Raw genomic sequence first — 21,384 nt, 5'->3', positions numbered from 1 at the left:
CTGCGATCACCCACCACTGTTGTCTTTCATAGACGCCCAAGCCCTTTTATGTTGCTGAGCTCACCAGTGTGGTCTTCTTTCCTCAGAATGTTACAAACTGTTGATTTGGCCACTCCTAATGCTGCTGCTATCTCTGATGGATTATTTTTTTTTGTTTGTTTTTGATGCCTTACAATGGCTTGTTTCACTTGCCTTGACAGTTCCTTTGAACACATGATGTCGGTTCACAGCAATAGATTCAAAATGCAAATATCCCACTTAGAATCAACTCCAGACCTTTTACCTGCTTAATTGATGAAGAAATAATGAAGGAGTAGTCCACACCTGGCCATGAAACAACTTTTGATTCAATTGTTCAGTTACTTTTGGTCCCATGCATAGGCGCGAGTGCTGGGTGTGCCTGGACACACCCTAATCACCGTGCTGTCTCCCGAGATCTGCTCTGAAGTGTTGCATCCAAGGGATGTGTAGCCCATGCTGCCTTTTGAAACAGTTTCACATTGAACAGATTGTGAGGCTTGTAAGAGCCACTCTGTGTGTGAAACTGTCATGTAATGTAACTGCTGTCACAACTCATGTCAGGGGTGGGTGGGATTGAACAGCTATCAAACACCAGCCATATAGGATGGGGTCAGGGTGGGCCGCTACATTTATGTGGCTCTGTTCCCTTTCTTTAGCAGCCTAACTATTGACTGGTGTTTGATAGTTGCTCGGTCCCTCGACTCCGCCCATCCCTGACATTACCGCTGAGTTGACAGCTGGTCTCTCTCCCTGCAAGCAGTTACATTACATGACAGTTTCATATACTCAGTGGCTCTGGCAAGCCTCATGATCTGCTCAATGTGAAATTCCCCCTCTCCTTTGTCAATGCCAATCAGTGATGTCTGTCAATGCCAATTAGTGCTGCAAGTCAGTGCCACCTATCAGTGCCCATAAGTGCTGCCAATTACTGCCCATCAGTGCTGCCAATCAGGGCCCATCAGCACGGTCTATCAGTGCTGCCTATCAGTGCCCATCAGTGTTGCTTATCAATGCCAATCAGTGCTGCAAATTAGTGCCTATCAGTGCTGCCAATCAGTGCCACCTATCAGTGCCGCCTTTCAATGTAAGTCAGTGCTGCCAATCAGTGCCCATCATTTCTGCCAATCAGTGCCCATCAGTGCTGCCTATCAGTGCCGCCAATCAGTGCCACCTATCAGTGCCGCCTTTCAATGTAAGTCAGTGTTGCCAATCAGTGCCCATCATTTCTGCCAATCAGTGCCTATCAGTGCTGCCTATCAGTGCTGCCAATCAGGACCCATCAGTGTGGCCAATCAGTGCTGCCAATTAGTGATCATCAGTGCTGCCAATAATTGCTGCATAACAGTGCCACCAATCAGTGCCTATGAGTGTCCATCAGTGCTGTTGATTAGGGCCCATCAGTGCTGCCAATCAGTGCAAATAGGTGCTAACAATCTGTGCTACCTATCAGTGGACATCAGTGCTGCAATCAGAGGCACCTATTGGTGCCAATCAGGGCTAAAAATCAGTGCTACCAATCAATGTCCATCAGTGCAGGGATGGGGAGATGAACTCTTCAGCTATGCACATTGTCCATAGAGGAGGGGTGGCCTGGTGGGGCACAACTGAAATCTGTCTTTTTATTAATGCCACATCCCAATAATTTTGTTGGGGGCCACAAAAGTAATACATGTGCAAATTACCAGACGGGCTGTACGAAACCGAAAACGTGGGCCGGACTATGGGCATGCCTGCTCTAATGTATGGAAATCTCAAACTTCAATATTACCACAATACTGGTCTCTGTGATATGCAACTTATAATACATTTATTATTACATTATGTATCTTATATTCTAAAAGTTTCATTCAAACAAAATGAATAGTTTTGGGTAAATGCTTTTTTCAGTAATGGTGATTTAATTAAAATTTTCTCTGTAATTGCAGAAATGTGTTTCACAATAAAACCCCTTACTAGTAAATATAATTTTGGCCTTTTGATGCTATGTTGGACAATTTTCACAATATTGCTTTGTGTGAGTGTCAGAAAGATCTGTATGTCTCTTAATTATCCAGTTCACACTGACAGGAAAATTAAAGAACATGCTGTGAATGGGATCAGCTGATGACAGCAGATGTTAGACCCTGGTCTATCTGTAGCCTAACTGGTCATTTTGCTTTCAGATTGAATGGCAGGAATGTACAATTATGACAATCTTATTAGGCAGTTAGCCAAGAAATAAGTTAATTCGATAATAACACAATTTAACAAAAGGACAGAAGGGAAGTCGATTGTTACACATGAAAATGTTTTACTTCACTTCTTTGCTAACTTTCTTTGCTGTCTGTCATAGGTTTCTTGAATGTACTTGTGAACCAGTGCTGGAAGGAACGTTGGAGCCGTTTAAAGGGTTACACATTGTACTTTCACAAGGACCGGAATGATCTACGAACTCATGTTAACTCTATTGCACTGCGGGGCTGTGAGGTCTCACCAGGGTTTGGACCAAAGCACCCATTTGCTTTCCGAATCTTACGTCAAAGCCAAGAAGTCTGTGTTTTAGAGGCAAGTCTACAACCCCCCCACCAAAACCCTTTTGGCCTGTCAGAACCCTGTAAAAATAACTGGTATTAGGTATAAGGGAGCATACAACCTTCCTTCCCTGTTGTAATGTTTAGTGCTTCAGAGGCAAATCACCAAACCTGAGCACCATCATGTGGTGGCAAGTGGAAGTTCCTTAGCCATCTTTAACAGACTGATATAGAGTTTACTGAGAGCTTTGTATTCTGGGCTCCAGTAGGCAGGCTGAGCTCAAAGAAGGTATGTTTTAGTAGCAGAAGAGGTTGAATATAATAAGTAACTAACTGCTTTGTCTAAACCTGAAAAACCCATGACATAATATAGCAAAACCCCAAAACAAAAATTTACTAAACTGCAACCTACTGCTGCATTAGACTTCATTGTAATTCATGCTAAGAGCATTTTTTTTAGCATGTACAGAAGATACCCGTAGATCTTGTCAAAAATGGATGTCCTTGTCATGTCCCGTGAGCTGAAATCACCAACAAAGTTATTGTCCTTCTGTAAACTACTAAGCCCATCACCCGTTTATCCCCCCCAAAACCTTTAATTCATTCTCATAGGCGTGTATTCTTAAATATTGAAAATGTCATAACACCAGTTTGCCATATCTAAGGCCTGTGCTTTATTTTCTTCTTTTTCATTTTATTGCAGGCTAGCTCCTCTGAAGAAATGGGTCGGTGGCTGGGGTTACTGTTGGCTCAGACTGGTTCAAAAACCAAACCTGATGCTCTGCACTATGACTATGTTGATGTTGAAACAATAGCCAACATCGTCACTGCTGTGCGGCACTCTTTCCTGTAAGTAATCAGTTGTTTGATAAAACTTTCTAAGCTTGTCAAGTGTGTGTGTGTGTGTGTATATAATATATATATATATATATATATATATATATATATATATATATATATATATATATATATATATTCGATAGATAGATAGATATATCTATGTACATATGTGCATACAGCATGTATATTGCGATGTTTGGGGGTTGTTAAGCTCAGTGTAGTGCGTAGAGTGAGTATAGTCCATGCCAGTTTTGATTCTTCATTTTCTGTGTGAACGGGTCAGGACCAATAGATGCTAAATAAAATACAATGTAGTCTGCTTCTTTTTTTTTAAGAAGGTATCTGAGAGTATCTGTGACTTTTTTTAGGTGGGCAAAATCTTCACATAGCAGTAGTAGTGATTCCCGAATCTACGATGATGTGACCTATGAAAAGGTAAGTTAATCTGCTAGCTTTCCTTTAAAACACATGGTTAAATTTGTGGCTTTCAAGTGGTATACTTGGATGATGCCTATTTTTTTTTTCTGTGAGTGACCGGCTTTTTTGTTAAAGTAATTCTAGCAGCTAATTAATGCACTGGCTTACCACAGAGCTTTTTGAGGAATGGAAGTTCCCCAATCAGCTCTATGGTATAGGAAACTGGAAGCGACCTGTACATTGTCACTTCCAGTTTCCCATGTCTGATGTAAACTGCGCTATTTTTAAAATAGGAAGGCATCTGATCACATCGATCCCAGTGTGGTCAGATGCTTTTAAGGGCAGAGTAGCCATCTGGCCATCTCTCCATACCTGTCACTGCCCATTGCTGTCACAAGTGATCAAAAAAAAAAAAAAAAAAAAAAATTGAAAGTGCCTCCATCTGCCTGTGCTCATTCACAAAGGCGAACACACACATTGGTCCCACATGCATACGTAAACGTTGATCACACCACACATGTGAGGTACTGCTGCAAATGTCAGCTAGAGAGCAAGAATTCTAGCACCCAAAAACTCCTGTGTCACTTTCCACTGATGACCTGTAAAGGCTTTTAAAGCGTCCCCTATGGAGATTTTTATTACTGTAGTTTGGCTCCATTCCACGAGCATGAGCCTTTTTAAAAAGTGATAGGTTAGGTGTCTATTTACTTGGCGTACTGCCATATTATTTTTATTTTTCACCCAAAAATTGGGTATTATGTTTGTGTGCATTAAAATTCATTAAAGTTTATTTCCCCCCCCCCCCCCCCCCAAAAACAGAAAACCGCTGCACAAATACTGTGTAATGCCGTGTACACATGACTGGACTTTCCGGCAGATTAGGTCCAACAGTCTTCCCGATGGACTTTTCAGCGGAGTTCCGACTGACTTTCCGAATGAACGGACTTGGCAACACACAATCACACCAAAGTTCAACGGATTCGAACTTGATGACGTACGACCTGACTAGAATAAGGAAGTTCATAGCTAGTAGCCAATAGCTGCCCTAACGTCGGTTTTCGTCCGTCTGACTAGCATACAGACAAATGGATTTTTCGGCCGGACTCAAGTCCGTCGGAAAGATTTGAAACATGTTCTAAAGTCCGCCTGATTTTTCGACAGCAAAGGTCCGATGAAGCCGACACACGGTCAAACTGTTCGACAGATTCGTTCCATCGGACCTTTGCTGTCAGAGTCCAGCTGTGTGTACATGACATTACATATAAAATTGCAAAACCCACCATTTTATTCTCAAGGGGCCTCTGCTAAGAAAAATATATAATAATTAATTTTCTATCCAAAAAAAAAAAACAGCTTTTTTACATGTAAACAAAGTTTTAGAAAAGGCCTGGTCTTAACGTGGGTATACTATACCTATCTTTGTGCTTTCTATATAATGGCCAGTAGTGGGAGCTGTTCAACTTTGCTTTTGCGAATTAACATGCATTCCTTTTACATTGTCTAGGCTACAAAGTATTTACTGCTTGTTCTGTTTTATCTCTGAATATCTCCACAGGAGTGGTCAAGTAGAGGTATTTAAATATATTGCTAATGTGTATAACACATTCCACATGCACCTAACGAATCGCACACAATCAATAGTATTTTTAGAATGGTAACTATAGTGGATCTCCCTTATGTAACTGTATAAAAAAGACTTCTCTGAATCAGTCTGTTTTATCTCACAACTGCCATTTAGAGACTGTCTGAGACAGCAATTTAATGTAATCCATGGCATTATTAATTTCTGCAGATTAAATATGGGGTCAATATTATCAGTACAGGCAAAACATTGATTTTAGTTGATTGTGGATATGCTTCTAGGTGGAAGATCCTAAGCGCACACAAGGTGGAACGCAAGTAAAACGCCATGCCTCATCCTGTAGTGAAAAGTCACGGAGAGTGGATCCTGAAGTTAAAGTCAAGCGTCACGCTTCAAGTAAGCCCTTTTTATATTCTGTTAGAAGATAAAGATAAGCTATTCCAGATAATATGCGATAGCAGTAAATTTGTAGACCTATTCAAAAAATTCCATTTAGCTAAATGTCAAATTTTGCCAAAGTGATTCTTGTAAATAGCAAATATGCATAGAATTATGGAGAATATTTATATTATATATATATGATCCACCTGTTTCAGATGCCAACCAATACAAGTATGGCAAAAACAGAGCTGAGGAAGATGCACGGCAATTTGTTATTGAAAAAGAGCGCCTGGAAAAGGAAAAAGAAGCCATCCGGAACAAGCTGCTAGCTTTTAGGAAAGAAAGGAGAGAGCTGAAGGAGCTTCTGAAGAATAGTACAGGTAAATGAAACATTACTGCTGTTTTTTAACAGTGAAAAATCATTTGCTTTGTGACTCTGTCTTACTTTCACTTTTAGATTGAAGCCTAACATTTTAAATAACGCCTTTATACAGAAATATCAATACTGAAATAAAGCTTTGAAAAAAAATTACCTTTTCCATGCAATATTTTTATTGTTTTTAAAGAGGAAGTAAACCCTGATGGGTTGTCTTACTCTTTGTTTCCCTGCCAAGGTAAAGCATAATGGGCTACTATGCATGGCTGTGGCTGTCTTTTTGCAAATATCTCCTAAACCGTGTAGGTTTAGGAGATATTTCTTGGGCCTACAGGTAGGCCTTAATCTAGGCTTACCTGTAGGTCAAAGTGGTCTGTAAGGGTTTACAACCACTTTAAGTTATAAAACAAAGGGGAACGCTTTACTGGTTACTATAGTACATTATCTCTCATCAGGATTAAAAGTTAATATAGGCCAGCCCTAGGTTCTTTAAAACAGAAACCTTTCCTTATATCCACCAGTAGCTTCCTCAAGGTATTCAGTTGTGCATATTGTTATCATTCACTTGTCATTACTAACTGTTATTGCTGCGAGCATTATTTCAACCAAATCTTGGCTGTAACCAGGATTTGGCTGACTAATCCTTCATTTAAATCTCTCTTCTTGAGTAAGTAAAATTAGAGAGCTTTGAAACTACTTTCTTTGTGTCTGTGTGTCATTCAAAGGTATACACAACATGTCTGAACCTAGAGTGTCAGAGGGGCTGGAGAGTTCACAAGGCCATTGCTGCACAGGAGAACATGCAATACCAAGCAGCCCCCAAGGGAGCAGTGCTATGCATGCATTTGCCCTTCCATGTGCTCCTTACTGTAAAGGCCAGTTATAGGTGGGGGCAGGGGCCATCTCTTTGTTACTGGTGTAAATTTGATCAGGGCACACATGGGACACCTTTGCTGCCATTGTGGTATGTGTTGGGTGTCCAGTGTGCACCCTGTGTTTTAAGGAGGACTGGACTACCTCCAGGCCCACCTGCCCCTTATATACCCATTATAATGCATTCAGAGTTGTGGAGATGCTCATAAGTAGTGTTAAGACTACAGGGTGCTGTGAAGAGGCCTTGCAGCTTACGCATGCAATTGCAAATGTGTGCTAACTAGACCCCTGTTTTTAAACGTGGACGGATAGCCAGGTTAATTTGGTTAGTAAGCAGACTGGTTGGTTAGTCGAGCTGGGAATTTTCTCTGGTTTTGTCTTTCCACCAAGTTATAATTGACCTAAACTAAAAGGATACAAAGATGGTAAAACATAATTAAGCCATGTTTTGAGCAATTTAGAGTAGGAGTCGTTTAAGATGCTAGACATTTTTTTTGTTAATCATTAAAGTGATCAAACGGTCTTTCACTTCTTGAAAGGGGACAAAGGGTTTCTTCCAAGCTTTGCCTATGGTCTGTTTGGCAGCCAAGAATAGGTAGGTCATTTGTTTGTTGATATGAGAAAAGGTCTGTAATTGGGCAATGCAATAGGGCCAGCTTAGCGTCTTTAGGGGTCATTAATTGGAGCATTTAGCTCAACCCACAGACCCTAGACTAGAACACAACCAATCATGGGCACAGCCACCAGATATGAAGGACAACCTCGTGCTGTCCACGGCCCCTGAAGCATCTCTCGCTGCAGTTGGGGTTTGCATGACCTATACAGGTCAGGACCCAATACCAAAATATTCCCTTTTCATCCCACGTTTAAACTGCAAAGTTAAGGTGGTAAACTACGCCCATATTAAATCTCCCTTGGTGATCTTCCCATCCTGGGAAAAGTCAGATGTTTCATCACTACGTACCAAGCTATCTCAAGTACTGAGCACATAAATAGGTTTTCAGTAAACATGGACCTGTGCTTCAGATTTCTGTCGTCTAGAGATTTCTACACTGGTTTTATGGGCCACCACTACCCACGGTAATATAATAGCTCCTGTAGGAGCTCCATTATATTAGCATGGATAACCCACAAACTCCGTTTTCATTTGCACTATCTGGCATAGCAGTAAAGGAATGATTTTAGTTTTTGTTTTATCTGCTAACAAGATGTGTATCCAGTTTCATCCATATATAGGCCCTTTGTACAGTATTGTGGAGAATTTACTTATTGGATAAGCTTCTAAAAACCGATTAACTTGTTTATAGATAATCCTTTTTTGGGGGGGGATTGAGTGGAGACAGGTTAAGGTCCATTCAGTGCTTTCCCCCCTAGCTCCTGTAGCAGTAACAACCATAAAATATTGGCAACCCCATCATTTTCTCAATGACAATGGTTGCCAGGACATATACAAATGGTGAATCCTCCCCACAGGAACAAAGACAGCGGTAAAAACTTGGCAGGGTTTCCAACCATTCCCTACTCTGAAACTAAAAAAAAAAAAAAAAAAAAAGAAGAAAAGCAAAGAATTCCTATGTATTGCCAACTCTGTGTCTGTTTAATGCTTTATGATGGTAGCATTATTAACAACAGTTGCACTTTGATTCCAGGGAACAAGCAACAAGAACTGGAGGCAAAGCTGGCCTCACTAGAGGAACAGTGCAAGGACAATGAGAAGAGCCGTGTAGACCTGGAGCTTCAACTTTCAGAGGTGAAAGAAAATCTGAAGAAATCCCTTGCTGGAGGCCCCTCTCTTGGACTGGCAGTGACTGGAAAACCTGAAAATCCTGTAAGTAGACCAAAACGCACAGTCAGTCAGGTAGTTTATGATCGGATATTTTTATGTAAACAAATCAAGGTTTGAGTGCAATTTGCAGCAATACTCAGTAAAAGGTCATCCCAGCCACCTCCAGAGGAAGAGAAATCAAACAATGTCAAATCATGGCCAATATCACTACAAAATAAGAGATCTCACAATTTATAGCTAGCATAACTAGAATAAAGCTAAATCATTTAAACCCTGCATATTCAGTTGCTATTTTTCTACCACCATTAGATTTACAATCCGCTATTTGGTGGTAGATGCAGTTCGCAGCCAGACAAAATCAGGATTTATATAAATGTACTCCTGCATGGGAAGAAATTGTGCTATGATCTGAACAATTCAGATGCAGTCATAGAACAACTTGGGTTCATGCGGACTCAATATGATACAAAGGATAATTCATACCATTGGAATGTCAGACAAGCAGGCTAAAAAATCTGTTAAAAATAGTCCTACTATTTCTACCGACCAGAGCAAAGCGAAATTGTAAGCACAAATATTCTCTAATAGGGAATTGCTTAAGGGGAAAATATAAAAGTCAGGTTGTTCCTGATAGGAAGATCAGAAACTGCTTTGTATGAGGTCTTAAAATATAGCTGTGATCACTTTAAAGTGCTGAAAAAAATTAAAAAAGTGAGAGGAGAGAATTATGCAATCTGGCACCTACATGCATGCTCATCTTCCTTGGGCTGCCAAAGATCCCTAAAATACAGGGTGTGCTCAACCAGCCCCTGTGGTTTAACACTCAGGTCCACTCTCTACATCCCATGGCTAAAGACTGGCCAGCCAGGCTGTTCTCCAAACATGGCTCATTAATGGGCCATGGGAAGCCTTCAGGAGAAGTCCTAAGTCTAAATCCTAGTAGCTAGTTAAGATACAGCCATAACAGGTATAGAGTGTCCCATGTTTCAATGAGCAAACCTGCCAGTCTATCAAGGTATTTGCTTTCTATCTATATCTACTCCCTGTTTTAAAATATTTAATGATCCATTTAGGTGTGCTCAACCAAATCTAGCAAAGACACACCCGTTGATATTTAGGTCCAGCACCCATATTTGCTCATGTTTGACTGAGGTAAAATTCAACATTTTTAATTGACTGACTAAAGAATGAGAAAGACAAGTCACAGAATTATAATGGATATATAAATGAATTGCCCCAATTTAAAATAATCACACTGTGTTGCTTATCTTTCACTTATAAAATTCAAGTGAAAGATATAACACTAGCATGTCAGGAAAAAAAATCAAAGAATTGGTAAAAGGATCACTCCCTCCTAAAAATTACTTATAAGCTCAGTCGGGTGTAGCTAATTCCATTCTCAATGGCACACAAAGCCATTTGACTTTCAAATGTGATCAGCTGTGGTTATTTTGATTAGCTCAGCATGAAAAGGGCTTTCCTGAAGCATTTTTTTCCCTGATAGTGCAACTGAAGCAAATAATCAACCATGGGTGGCAAGGCACAGTAAAGATCTTTGGGATAAAGTTGTTGACAGGCACAACTCAGGAGATGGACACCAAACATTTCAAAGTCTTTATCAATGCCTGGAAACACAGTAAAGTCTATTATTAAGAAGTGAAAGGTATTTGGTACAACACAGACAATTCCTGGATCAGGACATTGCTCCAAACTGAATGAAAGAGCAAGGAGGAAACTGGTCAGAGAGGCTACCAAGAGGCCTACAGCAACTCTGAAGCAGTTGCGGGAATTTATGACAAAGAGTGGTCAGAGTATGCATGTGACAACAACACAAATTTTCCACAAATGTTGCTTATATGGGAGGTTTGCAAGAAAAAAAGTCTCCTCAAAGGCCACATGCAGCCAGGACTGAAATTTGCCAAAACACACCTTGAAGATTCTAATGCCGCGTACACACGAGCGGACTGTATGGCGTACTTAGTCCGTCATACAATCCGACGGACAGTCCGTCATACTTTCGACTGAACGGACTTGACCACACACGGATGCACAAACAGTCTGTCGAAAGCTTGCGCGATGACGTGTACAGCGCGTACGACGGGACTAGAAATAGGAAGTTCAATACACAGCAAAGCACCCTTCCGCCGTGTAAATCCTTTCTGGGCATGCGCCATTCTTAGTCCGTCGAACTAGCCTACTGACGAGCGGATTGTCCGCTGAAACCAAAGTACGACGGACAGAATTTCGAAAAATCCGAAATACTTAGTACGCCAGACTGCACGCTGAAAAATTCCTCTGAAGCCCACACACGAGCGGACTGTCCGCTGAAATGTGTTTTGACGGACTAAGTACGCCATACAGTCCGCCCGTGTGTACGCGGCATAAGGCCACATGGAAAAGGGTGTCCTGGTCAGATGAGGCCAAAAAAATAAAATTTTTGTCTTAACACCAAAAAATATGTCTGGCAGAAATCCAATATAGCTCACCATCCAAATAACACCATTCCTACAGTAAAGCATGGAGGTTGTAATACCCTGTTATAGGGGTTGTTTTTCTGCAGCAGGGACTGGAGCATTTATCAGAATAGAAGGGAAAAGGGATGGACCACAATACCGTAAAATTCTTGAGGAAAATCTGCTTCCCTCTGACAGAAAGTTGTCAATGGGAAGAAAGTTTACCTTCCAACATGACATTGACCCAAAGCACAACACAAAAATAACCACAAAGTGGTTGAAGAAGAAAAGGATGAATGTCATTGCATGGCCTAGTCACAACCCAGACTTCACCACATTGAAAATCTGTGGAATGGCTTGAAGACTGTAATCCAAAAATGGTCACCATCAAATTTAACTGAAACTGAGCAGTTTTACAAAGAAGAGTGGGCAAATATTGCAAAGTCTAGATGTGCAAAGTTAGTAGAGACAAAACCCAACAGACTAAAGGCTGTAATTAAAAACCAGCTCAACAAAATACTGACACAAGGGGGTGATCTTTTTTCCAACTCTGTGATTCTAGTTTTGAATTTTTTTTGACATGTTGGTATTATATCTTTCAATTTGATGTTCTAAGTAAAAAAAACTGTGTCTGTCTTCATCCCAGACCACAAAGCAACAAAATGTGATTATTTTAAAGGGGGGTGATTCTTTTCTATACCCACTGTATGTTACAGAAGACTACAGGACACTCCCATTAACCTTGTGTAAAGCTTGGTAAAGTGCACCTGTAAACAGAATAATATGAGGGGTACCATTGCTGGTTTCTTTCTGAAAATGCTAGTTGTCTGCTGTCTATAGCTTTAATACATTTAGTCACTGACCTGAACCACGTATGCAGCAAGTGAGTCAAGGAAAGGTCAGGATTCATTCATACTATATTGTTTTGTGCCAGTCACTCTGAAAGTATTGCTATACCAAAGCATCAGTATTGGAGCATCCTCCGTGGTTTTTCTTATGACAAGTTTTGGTCTGCTTTGGATTAAGTCACTTAAATTTAACCTAAAATGAGTGGACTCCTATGCAATACCACTTGGACAGCATAAGCATTTGCCTGGAATCATTCTTTCAGTCTCCATATAATAAGTTAAAATCTTTTATACAGTATCTCACAAACGTGCGTACACCCCTCACATTTTTACACCCCTCACATTTTTACACCCCTCACATTTTTGTAAATATTTTATTATATCTTTTCATGTGACAACACTGAAGAAATTACAGTTTGCTACAATGAAAATTAGTGAGTGTGCAGCTTGTATAACTGTCCCCTCAAAATAAATCCACACAGCCATTAATGTCTAAACCGCCCCAAAGTGTCAATATTTTGTGCGGCCACCATTATTTTCCAGCACTGCCTTAACCCTATTGAGCATGGAGTTTACCAGAGCTTCTTCACAGGTTGCCATTGAATTCCTTTTCCACTCCTCCTCTATGATGACATCACAGAGCTGGTGGATGTTAGAGACCTTGCACTCTTCCACCTTCTGTTTGAGGATGCCCCACAGATACTCAATAGGCTTTAGGTCTGGAGAAATGCTTGACCAGTCCATTACCTTTACCCTCTGCTTCTTTTGCAAGGCAGTGGTTGTCTTGGAGGTTTGTTTGTGGTTGTTATGTTGGAATATTGCCCTGCAGCCCAGTCTCCAAAGGGAGGGGATCATGCTCTGCTTCAGTATGTCACAGTACATGTTGGCATTCATGGTTCCCTCAATGAACTGTAGCTCCCCATTTTCGGCAGCACTCATGCAGCCCCAGACCATAACACTCCCACCACCATGCTTGACTGTAGAAAAGACGCACTTGTTTTTGTACTCCTCACCTGGTTGCCGCCACACACGCTTGACCCCATATGAACCAAATAAGTGCATCTTTGTCTTATCAGACCACAGTACATGGTTCCAGTAATCCATGTCCTTAGTCTGCTTGTCTTCAGCAAACTGTTTACAAGCTTTCTTGTGCATAATCTTTAGAAGAGGCTTCCTTCTGGGATGACAGCCATGCAGACCAATTTGATACAGTGTTCGGCATATGGCCGGAGCACTGACAGTTTGACCCCCCACCCCTTAAACCTCTGCAGCAAATATGGCAGCACTCATATGTCTATTTCTCAAAGAAAACCTCTGGATATGACACTGAGAACGTGCACTTAATTTCTTTGGTTGACCATGGCGAGGCATTTTCTGAGTGGAACCTGTCCTGTTAAACTGCTGTATGGTCTTGGCCACCGTGCTGCAGCTCAGTTTCAGGGTCTTGGCAATCTTCTTATAGCCTAGGCCATCTTTATGTAGAACAACAATTATTTTTTTTCAGATCCTCAGAGAGTTCTTTGCCATGGGGTGCCATGTTGAACTTCCACTGACTGGTATGAGAGAGTGATAACACCAAATTTAACACACCTGCTCCTCATTCATACCTGTAACCTTGTAACGCTAACGAGTCACATGACACCAGGGAGGGAAAATGACTAATTGGGCCTAATTTGGACATTTTCACTTAGGGGTGTACTCACTTTTGTTGCCAGCGGTTTAGACATTAATGGCAGTGTGTTGAGTCATTTTGGGGGACAGCAAATTTACACTGTTATACAAAAATGCACACGCACTACTTTACATTTTAGCAAAGTGTCATTTCTTCAGTGTTGTCACATGAAAAGATATATAAAAAAATATATAAAAATGTGAGGGGTGTACTCACTTTTGTGAGATACTGTATATGAATATATTTACAGTTACATTAATTGTTTTATAAGAATCATCCAATCATCCATGTTCTTTACAGACCCCCAAGACCCAGCAAGAAAGTGAACGCCCTGTACCTGTCAACAGTGCAGCAGAACTGAGACGCAGATCGCCTCCGATAGCAACAAGCAATAAAGGGAAGGTGTTACAAAAAGCCAAGGTAGGCTAATGCCCCCATTGAAACACTAGGTGGCTTTATCAGCTCACATCCATAGCAGGTGTAGCTCTTTTATATCTGCCAGTATTTTACAGGTAAGGTTATGTGATTGGAACTGAAAATCATAGTTACACAATCGCCCAACATTGTCCTTTAATGGGAGCAATAAACACATAAATATGTGTTTACTGCTTGTACCTATACAGTACAATGTCAACCTAATACTGAGCCTCTTACATACATAGTTAATAGTTCCCACTCACCCAAACATCAGTGCTAGCCATCCTATCATTATAAAGAGGGAGGGGTAAACAGGCGCATCATTTATTAAAGCATAAGTACATGTTACAATTGGTAAAACAAATGAATTGTCATGCTGCTCTTGCACGAGTCATTAATAGTGGTTGTAATAATAGGATTTCTGTTCATGCCTTCTCCAGAGTGTCTGGAAACATGTATGTAGCACTCTCCTAGTTGCTAGATGAGGTAAATTTAGTTGGCTTCTCTGTAGGCAGAGGAGCAGGGGTTAATTTGTTTTTGACCATGCAGTGCTTTAAGGCTGTGGCTTTGTTGCCTCCCCCTGGCTTCTAGAACTCACTGGATAGTTCTAGAATTTAGAGGGTGAAGTAACAGAGGCTGCAACTGGAATATTTATGGAGTTACCACCAATCCCTAAGGAGGCGAGGCTCAGTGAGTTGGGGAACAGTCCCATGAATAGTCAGAAGAAGCCTAGCAGTTGGGGAGCAGAGTCCAGGGTTTAGTTGCCTAGAGGGGACCCCGGTGCTGGGAGGGGCTCTGCTCAGGAAGGAAGGAAGTCAGCCAGCTAGGCTAGTTGAAGCCATCCTAAGAGCAAGGCCTGGGCTGTGTAGCAGAGTGCCCATACAGCAGCCTCTTGGATCCCAGGAACTACTAAAAGAGACATTTCACTTTACCCCAAGCCTGTACAGAGAGGAGAGTAAGGCTGCAATACTTTACATGTCCAGGACCAGGGGATAATTTAGAGCCAGCGCAAACAGCCAGATGCAACCACATATCTCTAGCTTGGAAAAGCAGTATCCAGGTGCTTTGGCATTCCTGCAAGGAGCATCAACTATATCTTCAGTTTGGAACTTTTTTGTTTCTATTTTAGCTGCACAATCACTCCCAGTGGTGGACAGCACAGTTGAAGTCAGTTTTTAGCAGCCTTAGCTAAGTCATATTAGCAAGTCCTCTATTCTAAATCCTTTATTCAAGTTCTTTAGTTCTGGACACCTCATGCATTCCTATTCTCTATTCCCAAAATAAACACAAAACCAAACCAAAACCCCAAAACTGTTTATTGAGCCTGTGTAGAAAGCATGAAAATTCCTGTTGCCTGGCTGTGCGGGAAAAGACCCAACAAATTTGGCAGCTCCTACGGTAGTAAGCGCTACATGTATAATCAGAAATATGCTAAGAGAAGGGAAGGACAGATTGGTGTTTTCAAGTGTTAGATTTGGGAAGGCATTCACAATTACCTTACCTGCATGATCTCTGTTATCTTATGGTGCCGTGCATGTTGAAAAGGATCTTCTTTATAATTTTTATCAGCACTTAGAAGACAGTAGGAGAAGGAAAAAGGTGAAATGCTGTATTCATGTATACATTTATTTATATATATATATATATATATCATACAGTAGCTTCTGTGTAATTTGTTCTGTAATGTTATGGAAAGTTACCTTTCCATTTTAACCTCCTGCCAGCAAAGTGTACTACATAAACATACATCAATATCAGGAAAACAGAAACCGGTTAGGATCATCAGTAGAAACACTACTAAAGTTCTCACGAAGTACATTATATAGTTGACCCAGACGGCATTATTTTTCGCCAAACCGTGTCATTTTAAATAAGCTAGTTTGTTTTCTAAAGAACATTTACTATTTATACTTGCAGATTATATTATAATAAATATATATTATAATTATTATTTTATATATTTATTTTGAATAAATATATATCTATATAATGTGTCTCAGAAAAGTGAGTACACCCCTCACATTTCTGTAAATATTTTATTATCTTTTTCGTGTGACAACACTTAAGAAATTACACTTTGCTACAATGTAAAGTAGTGAGTGTACAGCTTGTATAACAGTGTAAATTTGCTGTCCCTTTAAAATATCTCAACACGGTTATTAATGTCTAAGCCGCTGGCAACAAAATGAGTACACCCCTAAGTGAAAATGTCCAAATTGGGCCCAATTAGCCATTTTCCCTCCCTGGTGTCATGTGACTTGTTAGTGTTACAAGGTCTCAGGTCTGAATGGGGAGCAGGTGTGGTATATTTTGTGTTATGGCTCTCACTCTCTCATACTGGTCACTGTAAGTTCAACATGGCACCTCATGGCAAAGAACTCTCTGAGGATCTAAAAAAAGAATTGTTGCCCTACATAAAGATTGCCTTGGCTATAAGAAGATTGCCAAGACCCTAAAACTGAGTTGCAGCACAGCGGCCAAGACCATACAGCCATTTAACAGGACAAGTTCCACTCAGAACAGTCCTCGCCATGGTCAACCAAAGAAGTTGAGTGCACATGCTCAGCGTCATATCTAGAGGTTGTCTTTAGGAAATAGACGTATGAGTGCTTCCAGCATTGCTGCAGAGGTTAAAGGGGTGGGGGGTCAGCTTGTCAGTGCTCAGACTATATGCCATACACTGCATCAAATTGGTCTGCATAGCTGTCGTCCCAGAAGGAAGCCTCCTCTAAAGATTATGCACAAGAAAGCCTGCAAACAGTTTGTTGAAGACAAGCAGACTAAGGACATTGATTACTGGAACCATGTCCTGTGGTCTGATGAGACCAAGATACACTTATTTGGTTCATCTGGGGTCAAGCGTGTGTGGCGGCAACCAGGTGAGGAGTACAAAAACAAGTGTGTCTTGCCTACAGTCAAGCATGGTGGTGGGAGTGTTATGGTCTGGGGCTGCATGAGTGCTGCCGAAAATGGGGAGCTAGTTCATTGAGGGAACCATAAATGCCAACATGTACTGTGACATACTGAAGCAGAGCATGATCTCCTCCCTTCGGAGACTGGGCCACAGAGCAGTATTCCAACATAATGACCCCAAACACACCTCCAAGACGACCACTGCCTTGCTAAAGAAGCTGGGGGTAAAGGTGATGGACAGGCCAAGCATGTCTCCAGACCTAAACCCTATTGAGCATCTGTGGGGCATCCTCAAACAGAAGGTGGAGGAGCACAAGGTCTCTAACATCCACCAGCTCTGTGATGTCATCATGGAGGAGTGGAAGAGGACTCCAGTGGCAACCTGTGAAGCTCTGATGAACTCTATGCCCAAGAGGGTTAAGGCAGTGCTAGAAAGTAATGGTGACCACACAGAATATTGACACTTTGGGCCCAATTTGGACATTTTCACTTATGAGTGTACTCGCTTTCATTGCCAGCGGTTTAGACATTGTGTGTTGCGTTATTTTGAGGGGACAGCAAATTTACACTGTTGTACACTCACTGCTTTACATTGTAGCAAAGTGTCATTTCTTCAGTGTTGTCACATGAAAAGATATAATAAAATATTTACAAAAATGTGTGGGTGTACTCACTTTTGTGTGTGTGTGTGTATATATATATATATATATAATATTATATTATACTGATGCGTGTAATCTTTTTATTTCAGGAATGGGAAATGAAGAAGCAGTAAACCATAATTTTATCCAGTGAAACAAAATGGAAAAACAAAAAAATCCTTCACATTGTGAAAGTGTTTGTGATGGGGCGACTGGTAAATTCAGGACGTAGAAAGTTTGTCCAAGCTGTGCCCAGACTAAGCACAAGCACTTCGAGTGCAAAGACTGAATCAGACTAAACAGACAGAAGATGGATATGTGTGTCCTAGACGCCATTACAGATGTATAAAATCATTTCCAGTACTAGAAGATGACTGATGATTGATCAACGAATTATCGAAGTGGAATATTTGGACAGTTTACTCTACAAGAGACCACATCATACTCTAGAATGTGTGATGGTCCTTACTCCAGATGGTAAATGCAAGTTAATGACAGTTAATTACTGCCGAAACTCAAAAAGAAGACTGATGACTAATACGGAAAAACAAATGGTAAAAACTGAACTAACAGGTTGCAGTTCTGCAATGTAATCTGCTCACCTAAAAGACTTAAGTGTGTCATTAAAACTAGCCCCTGCTTATTTAGAGTCCCTATGCAAAGTCATTGTGGTACCGCTTCCACTTGAATCAACAAGCTGTGCACTACCATTTATGGTCTGATATGGCTTCAATACTATAACAAGGCAGTCACAGAGCTTAAAGTATCCTGGAAGGAGGACACATCTTACTTACTGCCCACCCACTGATTAAAACAGAACATTCATGAGGATTTCGTTTAGTATCTCTACAGTTCTGTAATTACATTTACCTAGGCAGGGTTGTGCAATAAGGAAATGCAACATGCAATGAGTGGAGTAACTCATACGAAATTAGATTTTAGCTTAACATAATAAGATCATTCTAAAACTAATTTGATGACTGGATTATGCAGTTTACTTTAGTTGCACAACCTTCTCGAAGGTAATCTTTATGGAGAAAAGGGAGATATCATGACCGACTTGTTTCTGAATTTGCATGCCTTAGAGCTTTCATTCTTATCCTTGCTTCACTACTTGGTGACACCTTATTTGCACATGTACAAAGTCAGTGACTCACTGTAGAAGTAGTAAAATGTAGAAAAAACAAGTGTCACAGTAATTCCAACCATCTATCAGAAAGTTTATTCCACAAAGAAAGCCAACATATTTGGGGACTCAAACTCTCCCCTTTCTTCAGGACTTGTAGAGAGATGGTGGGTCAATGGTCTGAAATGGTAAGGACAGGAAGAAATGCACAACACCAGATGGACACCTGACATTGACAGCCTAATACCAATGTCAGGTGCTCACACAGTGTTGTACATACCTTCCTTTCTTCACTACCTTGATCTATGACCATAACTTTACAAGCCATGATAAAGGGGGAGTGTTTGCACCCCGAAACACATAGGCCTTCTGTATGCAATAAACTTCACAATGGACTGTTGTTGTTAGTGTGGTGCTCTCATTATTTCTAAACTTCGGTGACTTTTTCTGGGGGTCCTTTGGGATACCCCTGTTGATAGAGAGCTGCCCCTAATCCCTCAATTTTAAAAAACAACTTGTTTGTATAGCACAGCTTAATTTGGCGCTCCTACACTGCACAGAATCTACATCGCCAAGTAGTAAAGTAGGGATAAGGCTAGCCATACATTACACAATTTTTCTTGCACAGTTTTCCTTTAGATTTACCAAAACCATAAAATATGAAGTCGAACTTAAACATTTTCAATTTGTAAGCAGTCAGGCAGGCCCTTGCAGTACATAGTTGAAGGTAAATCTAAAGGAAATTGAATAAGAAAATTGTATAATGCAGTGTTTCTCAACTCCAGTCCTCAAAGCGCCCCAACAGGTCATGTTTTCAGGCTTTCCATTATTTTGCACAGGTGATTTGATTAGCTGCCTTAGTAATTACCACAGCCGTTTCATCTGAGAGAAATCCTGAAAACATGACCTGTTGGGGTGCCTTGAGGACTGGAGTTGAGAAACACTGGTATAATGTATAGCCAGCTTTAGATGATCACCCTGAAACTTGTACCTTCAAATTCAGAAATGGCAACTCCCATATTTCTAACCTGACAGATTCCCTTGAAATGAGCCTGGCTATTAATGGGAATGTTTACATTGTTCCAGCACGTATTAATCTATCTTTACAGCTGTTAATGTTCATAATTGAATGTTCTGTTTGGATGTTGGTGAAGGAATATAGTAGTGTCTTTGAAGAGCATTCTCCAATCACTGATGATTCAGCAAGTGCCTTATTGGATATCTGACTTATGGAATTCTGCAAGTGGAAAAGATGCATATTGATGGATAAACCAGCTGGTTATATATAGTTTGACTTTGTAACTATGGTGCCAGTAATTTACAAAGCACCACTTTAGAGCTGTGATTTGTGGACTATTGTGCTGTATAAAGGGAAACCCTATATTTGAGATGTACACAGAGCCAAAAGATGAGCAAAGTTGTAAAATTTGAAATACCTCGTTGGGTATAATGTAAGTGATAATGAACTGAAAAAATGATTCTTAGAGCTAAACTACATGGGCACTTTTCATCCATGTACATTGTGAAACAGAACATCACCCTGGAATTATCCAGGACTATTGTGGCTTTCTGCAGTGAACTGCGACCATTCTGTTCATTCCATTCTCTCGTAATTATATTCGCTAGCTGTGATCACTTGCAGCTTACCATGTAAACTGTGGTGTTATGCAATTATGTGTAGTTAAATGTGCACCATATCAAAAACCTGTAACTGCCATACAATTGTCCAGAGAAGTGAATGGCTGTAATTAATCACTGTAAACAGTGCAATAGTTGTGGCAGAATTCTGAGGTCTCATGAATGAAAACTGCCCTTATAGCTTGGCTCAATATTTTCTGCATATTGTGCCACTATTGTACAAAGAGCTGTATGCACTTTACGAATCGTACTTTTGTTTTTCAATAAAAAGTTGATGTACCTAATTGTGTTCCCTCCCCTTTATCTCCTGCTAGTAAAATTGGACTGAAGGAACTACTCAGGATGTGCAAAAAAGATCATTATGTCATTTAATATGGTTTCTCCCATGTACCTACTGTATATAATTGCAAATGATACATGCAAACATTAAAGGTCCATACACACTGGGCATAAAACTACTGCTGATACAGGCTTTTGGCATTTTTTTTTCTTGAGCCTGTATAAGCCACTCTGTGTTAGGGCCCTTTCACACAGGCTGTCGGATCAGGTCCGCTGGCCAGTTTCTCGGGTTGACCTGATTGGACCCACCATTCACCTCTATGGAGCAGCGGATGTCAGCGGTGACATGTCTGCTGACATCCGCCATTTCTCAATCCACTTTTGTCCCCCCAAATCCAGACAGATGGTGGCCCTATTTTCCATCCGTCAGGCGGAGGCGCCCGTGTGAAAAGAGCCGAAGTATCTCCACTGAAGCATCATCACCAATCCTTTTTACACAACAAGCCAAAATTTTCAAAATCCTATTGTCATAGGGACATAAAGTGGAGGTTAAAACTTCTGAACAGGGGTACAGACAGCAAAATAAACATTACTGGGGTGTTAACCCTGCC

At 40.7% G+C, this 21,384-nt stretch overlaps 1 protein-coding gene across 2 annotated transcripts in view; it reads left to right on the top strand.

Annotated features, from left to right (window-relative positions):
• AFAP1L1 (actin filament associated protein 1 like 1) overlaps positions 1-20,778 on the top strand; it is a 113,455-nt gene extending 92,677 nt beyond the window's left edge. For both annotated transcript variants that reach the window (XM_077472731.1, XM_077472730.1), the window contains exons 11-18: positions 2,354-2,565; positions 3,235-3,380; positions 3,740-3,806; positions 5,652-5,766; positions 5,967-6,131; positions 8,650-8,828; positions 14,060-14,179; positions 17,841-20,778. In XM_077472731.1, the coding sequence (XP_077328857.1) occupies positions 2,354-2,565; positions 3,235-3,380; positions 3,740-3,806; positions 5,652-5,766; positions 5,967-6,131; positions 8,650-8,828; positions 14,060-14,179; positions 17,841-17,864 (1,028 nt within the window). In that variant the 3' untranslated portion in view covers positions 17,865-20,778. The remainder of the gene's footprint in view (positions 1-2,353; positions 2,566-3,234; positions 3,381-3,739; positions 3,807-5,651; positions 5,767-5,966; positions 6,132-8,649; positions 8,829-14,059; positions 14,180-17,840) is intronic.
• Positions 20,779-21,384: the final 606 nt, after the last annotated feature.

This window comes from Lithobates pipiens, unplaced genomic scaffold (assembly GCF_037356315.1).
Source record: "Lithobates pipiens isolate NorthernLeopardFrog02 unplaced genomic scaffold, aLitPip1_a1.2 Scaffold_8, whole genome shotgun sequence".
In the NCBI taxonomy this organism is placed as follows: Eukaryota; Metazoa; Chordata; class Amphibia; order Anura; family Ranidae; genus Lithobates; species Lithobates pipiens.
The sequence above is the reverse complement of the archived record's forward strand: the minus strand, read 5'-3'. Positions and strand labels throughout refer to the sequence as shown.